General features: G+C 39.7%; 1 protein-coding gene across 1 annotated transcript; it reads right to left on the bottom strand.

The window, feature by feature from the left end:
* Positions 1-1,495: 1,495 nt before the first annotated feature.
* Positions 1,496-9,482, bottom strand: LOC103772736 (cytosolic phospholipase A2 epsilon-like; the record flags this gene model as incomplete). Its single annotated transcript, XM_008940080.1, has 9 exons — positions 1,496-1,704; positions 2,491-2,677; positions 3,692-3,861; positions 4,333-4,524; positions 5,328-5,435; positions 5,708-5,845; positions 6,748-6,862; positions 7,649-7,871; positions 9,346-9,482. Coding segments are annotated over 9 exons (1,479 nt in total), but the record flags the coding sequence as incomplete, so codon positions are not given.
* Between the last annotated feature and the right edge of the window lie 939 nt (positions 9,483-10,421).

Raw genomic sequence — 10,421 nt, 5'->3', positions numbered from 1 at the left:
CTAGTGTTCTGGAGCTGAACCACTATTACAGCCTCACACTTTCAGGGCTAATAATCTAGATTTAAACATGAAAAATACCTGAAAACAGGGTTACATCATGTCCTTTCAAGCACTTCAGGTGCAGGAACATGATGAACATGTTCATAGTGGAAAAACATGGCCCACTCCTCCTCTTCCATCACTCAGATTGATCTAAGGAGCACCACCAACTGTTTTTTTTTTTTTTTTTTTTCACAGGGGATGATTTATTTCCTAGAACTTTGTTTCATACAAACAAATTTAAACTCCTGAGTATAATCAAGACTCTCCAGATTGCACCACCCCTTCTGCCCCAGTGACTCAGTCTGAGGTTCATTGCAACAGCAGGAGCCTTTTATTATCAAAAGGAAGATAATCCCAAGGCTTTCCTGAGCTGCTGTGGCCAGTGTCTTCATGTATCACAGCTCCCCAGCACAGGGCTGCTGTTGTGAAAGACTGAGCTTGTGATCTGCCCATTGCAGAGCTGCGAGAAGAGAGCCTTTGGCAGCTACCTTCCCCCAGAGCACCTTTAGGGTTTTTGATGAGGAGGAACCACTCTCCTAGGACAGTCCCTGCAAAAGACCATTTGCAGGAAGGTGTTGGACAGTTGCAAAAAAATGTCTGGAAGGAATCTCAAAAGTTCTTCTTGCATTACCCTATACTATGCAAACAGCTAGTAGCCACTTATCCTACAAGACACTGACAGGAATTGCACGACCATCTTGTAATGTCAGGCAGAACATTCATCTCTTCTTGTCTTGACTGAGACAGGACAATCAGCAGCAACTCCAAGAGAAAATGAAAGCAATGTTGGGCAACATAACTACTACTTAGGCTAAACAGAGGTGGTTCTGTGAACAGCAGACTCATTTGACCACATGAAAAAAAAGATGATCCAATTCAGGGGTATTTTTTTATTGATGGTGAAAACTGTATAGATTTTTACAATACCAATAGTACCTCGACTTATTTTCCAAGATCAGTGAAAAAAAACAGTTAAATTTTAAACCTCAGAGTGGGCAGACGGTCAAAGCAGAGATGACTACCTTCAATAGTTAAGATAATCAAGACCAACACAATGGACCAACTATTTACCAGAGAAATTCCAGTTCTGCTGTTCTGCCAGACAAGGGGGGGGAAAAAAACCCACATAAATGCTGGTTTGATTTACATTTTAATGTGCAACATCTCATTATTATCTTACACAACATTATATTAATATATATATCAATTGATCAAGTAACAAGGTAACAAAATTAAACAAATTTGCTTCTTTGAAGTTTGTTTTGGATTAAACAACTGGTAAGCTGTAATCTGTTCAGCTGAAGAGTCATGTAAATAGGATGAATTGGAGTCCAGCACGTCCTCAGGATGATACGATTTCTTCTGTATCACTGGCAAGCATTAAATATCTTGATCTCACCAGATAGACAGCTCAAGATATACCACGTGGGAGGTTGAAGCTAGTGGGTGGTGGCTAATACTTCCTCTCCTTCCTCCGTGCCACTGCCAAGCGCAAGGCCCGAATAATCAACTTCTCATTATTCAGGACATTGTAATCCGTCAGTTTCACCAGTTTGTCAAAATTCTTTTCACTGAAACACACCTCCCTTGTTGTAAATGGGGAGAGGATGCTGGAGACGTCAACGTTGCCTTCATCCATCTCTTCAGGACTCCTTTCCACACCTGAAGGGCAAACCACAAGGAGATGCACCAACACTGATTATCAGCAGCAGTGCTTGCAGATCGCTCCTTGGACAACACAAAGCCTTTGTTACCCAAACTAGAAAAGTGCAAGCAAAGGAAAACAAGATATTCTTGTACTGAAAGAAATAACCACCCTCTCACTGAAAGTTCAGGAGAAATTATGGCACTCAGACAGAGGACGTAGTTCATATTAAAAAACAAATGTCTCTGTCCACTCGGTCCTCAATCAAGGGGATTATTTGAGAACAAAATCCAGATGAATGGGCTACCACCAAAGTCTCCAGAAGGTTTTGCCTCCATCTTTGCTTGTATGCAGTGATGAACAACAAGTCCATGGCTGTAGAGCAAACCAGCTTGTGTTGAGGACCTACTGTTCATGCTGTATGTATTTGGGAGTTTTACCTTTCCATCTTTGCTTGTATGCAGTGATGAATAACAAGTCCATGGCTGTAGAGTAAAACAGCTTGTGCTGAGGACCTACTGTTCATGCTGTACGTATTTGGGAATTTTACCTCCATACTGATATAGGACTGATGAGTCCTGTGAAGTAAGTGCCTATTTTCATCTCCAATGTACTAGGAAAGCCTCTGGAGTTCTCACAGTTCAGACATACTGACACAGATGAGTTATTTTTGTCAGTGATGAGACTGACAATGCCAGCATTAGAAAGAAGGTCGGAGGTGACAGTGTGACATTAGATATGAAACGGAGAGGACACACTAGGCAAGCCAACTTTATTAAAATCACTAGCCACAGATGACTCACCAGGAGCTTTATATTTCTTGAAGGTGTCATTTACTAGAGGGAAAAAAAGCACTGTTGGAGCTTGTGGACTGTCAGCATCTTCAAACACGTAGCACTCCTTCAAGTTTTCCCTGTCCTCCTCACTGATTTCGATTTTGGGAAATGGAATTCCTTGTCCCGAAATGTATTTTGCAATTTGATCCAGAGGCTGCATGAGTGAATAAAATAAATAAAATTAATACAAAAAATCAAAATGCAAATAAGTTCCTGAGACCTGAATTTTTTTAACTATTGCAGCTAACATGAATATTCTATCTAAAGCTTGAATCTTCCTCAAGGAAGATGTCTGTTTCTATGTGAAATTTGACATAACCACACCAGACATTGCAGCTCATCTTATTTTCTACATTGCTTTAGGCAAAACAAGAAAGCAGTCACTTTCTGTGAACTTGCACATGAAGCCAAAAGCCACAGGACTGATTTTATAATTCTAATAAAACAGGCTCAGAAGGGGAAGGCAAAGAAACTGCAAGAATGGTGAAGGCACACGTCAGTCCAGGTTATTCCGCGTCATTGTCTTGGCTTAATTATTTACCACTTTTCCAATCTTCCTGTTCCCTGCATAGCTTGTGATTGTTTGATAATGACTGCCTATTAGCAAATACATTTATCAACATACCTTATGACCTCATTAAAAAAAAAAAAAAGCCCCCAACATTCCCAACATTTAACAGCTATTTTTACGACAAACCTATGTTTATTTTTATACTATTCTTATTATATATGCAAAACCAATTATATTATTTTTCATTATTAACCGAGTCCAGCATTAGGCAGTATATTTCCCTAAGACTAATAAGAGATAAACAGGCCCAGAGACACGTAGGTTTTTCCATTTCATCTGTTAAAATAGTCTCAGGACTTTCCATTGCCTCTGTAACTTGTTCAGTTCAAGGATAACCAAAATCAATAACAGAGCACCAGAAGACTCCTCAGTTAGCTCTTCAAAAACTGCAGTGAAGACCTTGATGATTCCAAAATGCCTATATCCATCATTGTCTTCCATTATCCTTCTCAATTACTGAGAAATCTCAATAATAAATCAAATAATAATAATGTCATTCACATTCTAGTACCAGGAAGTTAGTTGGTTTAACTGATTTATGCTAAAGACCAAAAGACTCTGAAAGAAAAAGATCTCTGACACCACAGCTTTTCTTACTAGTGTCTGTGACCCTCCACTGTAATTTAAATGCAGGATGACGTCCACCTCCCTCTTCGATCTCAAAAGTGGTGGATAGCTGGTGTTGATGAAGAAACCAGTATCAACCAGGGAGAGCTCATCGTTTGCTGTTTCCATCAGTTTATTTGGGAAGGAATCTATCACTGTGTCTGAAACACAAACATTTCTCATTACAACAAATCAAAACCAAGATTGCTCCTCTGCAGAAAGTTGAAGTGGGAAGTATGGAGAATTTTGCCCCCCAAATTCCCTGCCTTCCTTTCACTCACTAGCAGCACTGATTTACAGGTTTGACACACAAAAGCTTTTTCCTTCCTTCTCAGACACCTCAAGCAGCTTTGGCACTAAAGGGGATATCCCTCCTGCCTTCTCAGTCTGATCTCACTTTGTCCACTGGAACACAATCCTCCAAAAATCAAATTCAATTTTACCCCTCAACTCCCCCATCCCACCACACCCTCCCAAAAAATACTGTCCAAATCTGGCTTCCATGTTGTTCATTTGTGAAAGGGAAAAACGGAATTTCAGGAGAAGTCAGTCTTGCCTCTTCATTCTTAGAAATCCTAAACGAATGCCCAAACCTAAACCTCCTCCAAATGTTACAGAAAAACATGCTGTGCCTTTCCAGGTAGAAAATCCTTCACTCTCCAGGTACTTGCTATGCATCTGGAAGCCTCTGATAAAATTTGGATACTGTGCAATTGTTGGGCGTCCTGTTAAGACATCTCGCAGAGCAGAAGAAAGGGCACTCGTGGGGGTTAACAGACATGTGTCTACCTCATAGGGATTCAAGGCCAGAAAGGGTTCTTCTGCTGTAAGAAGGAAAAAAATCCTGAATTTAGGACACTTTTCTGAAATTACTAATACTTTAAAATTTGAAGTAACTAATAACCACAGTCATCACCATCCCCCACCCCAAATGTAAACCAAACATAGTTATAAAGCCCTTAAGGTCTATGCTAGCAAATAAAACTCAGCATTAGACAGTGAATTAAATGAGAGCTACCTGCAGGCAGCAAGCTGCCAGGCAGTGAGCACCACCTTCCACTCTAGGCTTCCTCGAATGATGCCCACCTCTACTGCAGCGTGTGGTGGAGGGGAGAGCCGAGTCCCAAAACATACAGGAGAACACTGGCCTTTGAACGGCACACCTTCAGAACATCACCCAGCTGCAAACATTAGCTAAGTTAGGAGTCCTGTCACTCCAGGTTCCCTGTGCAACTAGCAGCAAAAGTGAGCTTTCTCCATGGGCAGTTTAGTGGAGAAAACAGCCCTCTGCAAGAGCCATTCTCTCTACTGACAGTATTAGTGGCTAAGGAGGAGCATACCCTAACTTAACTATCTTAAGATGTATAGAAATCATATTGTATTAAAAACACGTCTGCTGGAGACTGGTTTTGTGCCTGTATGTCCTTTAGAAAAAAAAAATCACAGCTTTGCCAAAGAAGCACAGTTTAGTTCCTTTAAATCAGGCAGAAAAATTGCTTAGCTAACATCTTTGCCTTGCTTTCCTCAGCTCACTCCGATAGCATCTCTTTAGCCATTAGAACTCTGCACAGAATATAAGCAAATTATGCTGATCTTAAAAAAAAAAAAAGCCACAAAACCATCTCACCAATATCTTTCACTCTGTCTCTGGTCCATCTATACCAGAAGTCCTCTGAATCCGTAGCCAAATTCCAGACATACATCGCATCAATGGAAAATATACTGCTCCACATGCCTGTAATGGGAAAGAGAGAATACAAACTGATCGATGGAGTAGTCTTGCAAGAATTTTAATTGATACATACCTACAGTCCTTCCTCTTAGATACTTCATTTGTCTGGATGCATATCTTCGTGGGCATACTTCCTAAATCTCCTAATGCAAACACACACCTGCTCAACCTGTTTACTGCTATCTCCCCAGCGCTGTTCACCAGAGACCACATGCTTGCACACTTACACCAGCTGCCTCCCCAGTAAGCCACCTTTCCCTCTAGGCAACAGTCACCTTGCATATAGCAGATCCGAGTCTCTGAGAGCTTCTTCACCATCCTTCCCATAAAGAATTCACTTCCAAAATGTTCGGCGCGAATGGAGGCTCCATATTTCAGTAGGCTGACCTCATAAGGAGTGAATTCCAGCCACTCTAGGGCAATAGCAGCCAGATCATGAAAAGGCAATAACATATTAAGTGTTGCTAAACAGAAGAGTGCTAGAGAGCAGGAGCAAATCATGAGAAAGACATTGGCTGGCTCATAACATGCTGTTCACCAGTCAGAGATGCATCTGTATTGCCTGTAGTACTAAATGCCATGAAGTCCTTTCACACCAAGGAGGGCAGTCCCAGGCTGTGATACAGCAAACTCCAGCAGAAAATCCCTGGTCTAAATGAAACCACGAGCATTCTCTGTGGTTAATCTTACCCAAAAGTGTGTATTGCTCATGTATAACTTGTTCACTTTAAGGCACGAGGGCAGAGAGACCACAGCATTCACCTGGTGTCACTTACTGAGCTGCTCAGCTCAGAAAAATACTATGAAAATTAATACTAGATGAAATAGTAATTTTCCTGCCAGTGCACCCAAAACTCCAGTGTTTTCCTTTTAATTCTTAAAAATAAGACCCCATGGAACCATCATAAGAATTCATTCCACTAAAGGTTTTTTGTGGCAAATATAAATTGTGAGTTGGGTATCTTCTGTAGTATAACTATATTTTTACTTCCAGCAACATGAACTAAAAATTCTAAAGACTGAACATGTCTGGAGTTTTTAATTGTTAGTCACTATCACCTGAAATTTTAAAAGGGATGGTGGTTGTTTTTTTTTGTGAACTGAACTAAAAATTCTAAAGACTGAACATATCTGGAGTTTTTATTTTTAATCGTTAGTCACTATCATCTGAAATTTTAAAAGGGTAGGTTGTTGGGGTTTTTTGTGAATAGAACAAAAGGACTGTTGTATTATTAAAGCTGATTATATGCATTTAGTCTTAGTATGGATTACTTAAATTATGAAATTACTAAGAAATCTAAATCACAACCCTTACCTCTGAATGCTTGAGCACTGTAGCTGGACTTGAGGTTGATGGCCACATAGATGGGCAACGGGTTCTGACCATTATCCACCGCCTGCCGTTGGTCTGAGAGTCTATGCTCATCTTTCTAGATTTGATTAAAAATGGTTAATGGAATGAGGTGAAAACCAGCTTGCACTCCAAACAAACTAATATGAATTACCAGCAAAAAAAACAACCACAAACCCACAACTTTCAGGAAGAAATATGTGTCTAAGTGAAAGGGGAGGTGCTTTCCTTGGCTGGATCCCACCAAACAGAGCTGATCATATTTTAAGATATTTTGCAGGTATGTCCATATGCAAGAATATATTCTGTCACACACATGAATTTTAAAACTCTTTGTATAAACATAAACCAGAAGGAGACTACTTAAGCCACACTACTTTTGAAGTAACAAAATTTCTATCACACTTTCTTAAAACTTGATGACATATTTAGAGAATGGTCTTTCCAACTATTTGAGTCATCTCCATGTGTACTCTATAACTAAGTCACTTTAAAAATGGAGATCTTAATTTAAGCAGTGAAGTAAACTATTTCAAATTCGTAAAGTGCCTCTTCTAGTCAGATTATTTAATGTCCAAAGTGATTAGTTTACATTTCAAAATTTTATTTTTTTTTTCTCAGGATTTTGTCTTTCTTTAAGAAGAAAGAACACCTTTCACAGCAGTGCCATGGTTCCTTCAATTCAAGATCAACCTCACTTTAGGAAGAGCAAGGTTTTAATAATGGACCTGAATACACAGAATTTAATCAACCACAAAAGTAAATATTTGCAATAGTAGTACTGCTCCTGGCATCCCAGGATTTTTTTTATTGTCCTTTGTAGCTATAGAAGCTCATCAGGTTTCTGGAAAAAGAGGAGTAATACCTTATCGTGTAGCATGGATTCAATGACAAGCCCCCAAAGGTCTATGAAAGAAGTGTTATGTCCTTCTTTAGTCCTCTCCATCAGGTCATTATAATAGTACTTCAGACACTCCAGAGAAAAACAGCAGATCTTGGATTTGGTTACTTGCTTGCGAGCTTCCTTGATTGCATCCTCCAGGTACTTTTGTGACCAATTAGCATCTTCATATAAGTTTGCCATCGTCCTGAAGAACCATTAGAAGAAAATAATGAGAGTAATGCTGTGGTTTGGCTTCAGAGAACTTTTGTGCAATCTGTTTGTCTGTTTCCTAATTCTTATGGGGTTCACAACTAAAAATTATCAGACCTAAAATACTCTCATTTCAAGAGTAAATAAAACCTCCATGCTTTCTTGGTTTTAATAATAGAAGCTTATGTGGGCTCTAAAAATTACCTGAGAAATTCAAGGGATAAAATAAAAGCAACACTCCAGGCTATTAAAAATATAAAGATTCCACAAGTCATCAGAAAATCCATTTCTTAGAATGTGGGAAGGAGTTCTAGGGAGCAATCACTACCGTCTTGTTCTAGTCCTGCATTTGTTCACAAGTATCTGCTAAAAGCTCCTGCCAGCAAGAGAACTGGGAATACTCTCATTTCAAGAGTAAATAAAACCTCCAAGCTTTCCTGGTTTTAATAATAGAAGCTTATGTGGGCTCTAAAAATTACCTGAGAAATTCAAGGGATAAAATAAAAGCAACACTCCAGGCTATTAAAAATATAAAGATTCCACAAGTCATCAGAAAATCCATTTCTTAGAATGTGGGAAGGAGTTCTAGGGAGCAATCACTACCATCTTGCTCTAGTCCTGCTTTTGTTCACAAGAACTGGGCAGTACTTGGGTCTTGGCCATGTCCAGGTATGGCCATTCTTGAAATTCTTGTCTTTTTGAAATCATCATACAAACAGGTACTCTCAGATCTCCACAGACATACAAAGAAGTTAAAAGAATTTTAGCCAACAGTTAGATAAATCTGCCATTAAGGTTTGGACTTATATAAAGGACTGACACACAGTTCAGTGTAAAAAAGTCTCTCCATTTCCAACCAGGTGTAGAGGAGTGGAGCTACCTAGAACCCCCTTGGTTTAATAATTAAGTTATTTTAAGTATGATATCTGCTGTATGCCCACTTGGAGAAAAGAGCACTTTACAAGGAGCAACCATAGCTGCAGTCTCTCCAAGGTCAGTAACGGTGTCATTTGTTGGACCGTCTGTGACAGTACTAATTCCACTAGCCCCAAATACATCTTTTACCAGAGGGAGAAGCACTCTAAATCCAAAATGGAAGTGAGATTAACCAGCAAATGGCAGGCATAAATTCTTCTTCCCATCATTCTTCAATTTCCAGTCTAAAGACAAATTCGCTGCATTCAGTCTAAGGTATAACTGATAAAATATGAAAAGGTAACAGAGCATTTACATGAAAATATCAAGCATCAACTGTGTCCATGTAGTGTCAAAAACAGCTGAAGAATGCGGTTACTGATCTTGTGTTCAGGATGTTTTGTTTCTGTGCTCTAGATGGACACAGAGGAGGTTGTGGGGAAAACGAAAAATGCTTTTGCTCTACTGAGTGCCATAGAAGCTGATGGTGCCGTACAAAGAGTCAACAGAGATGAGCAGAGTGAAAACATAAACCTTTTTTGGGCCATCCTCACCATGTGGTACCCGATAAACCACCGACGTAGGAGATGCAGTCTAAGAGGTTGAGTTTCTGGAGACCCAGCAGGCTGCCGTACATGGCTGTCAGCGACCTCGTCCCTCCCCCGGTTGTCGTGATGGCCACCACGGGCACCTGCTCAACACAGCAAGGCAGGAGTGAAGGCCATGCATCTGTCAGGGAAAAGCAGTCCTCCTCACTGCAGGATTTAGATAATGCAAAAGCTCCTGTTGCCACCACCTGACTGGTGGGAGAGGGAAGGTTTGTGTCTTACCCACTCGGATCGGGAGGGCAGGAGGCTGTTTACTTATATGTAATTGGAAATCAACCTCATCACCCTGGAATTCTACTCAAAGTGTATTATTAGAAGCTGTCATGGAAAATACAGGATTTACCATTAGGGTTCCATGATTCTGCCTCTAACAATGGCCAGTGTCTCAGAAGAATAGAGAGCACACTGCAATCAGCTAGACCACACAATAGCCAAGGCCTTCCTGGCCTCAGACCACTAATTACTTGATGTCCTGGAGCACAATCATCAATAGGGCTTCCCTGCTCCAAGGTCCAAGTGTAGCTGAAGAGATAGACTATTGTTCTCCTAATCTTTTCCTGATCAAGTACAGCCTTTGCTTCTGTTAGCACCTGGAGTCCTGTGGTTCCTTACATGCCCTATGGAAAATGTCTATCTATATTTTTATACTGGAAATTATTAGTTTCTAATTCCATCGAGCAATTTGCTGTTTCAAAGCCAATTAATATAGGTCAAAGAATATATTTCTTCCATTCTACAAAATTAAAAACCAAAACAAGACAGATGTTCCTCCTACCCTGAACCCAGTAGGAACGTAAAATCCAGGAAATTTCATAAAATAATAATGAGGAAAAATCTGATCATCTTAACTAAAATTTGAATAATTTAAAAAGTTTTATTTTGGGCTTCACATTTCCTAAAATTTTCAGTATGAATTAAAATCCTAATTATAACCTTTTTTTTTTTCAGTTCAAATATAAGTCAATTAACAAAGCAGAGGGGATTTTTTTTTCCACACACAAATAGGAAAGCCAGAGTAATCA

This window comes from Merops nubicus, unplaced genomic scaffold (genome assembly GCF_000691845.1).
Source record: "Merops nubicus isolate BGI_N331 unplaced genomic scaffold, ASM69184v1 scaffold17595, whole genome shotgun sequence".
NCBI classification, from domain to species: Eukaryota; Metazoa; Chordata; class Aves; order Coraciiformes; family Meropidae; genus Merops; species Merops nubicus.
The sequence above is the reverse complement of the archived record's forward strand: the minus strand, read 5'-3'. Positions and strand labels throughout refer to the sequence as shown.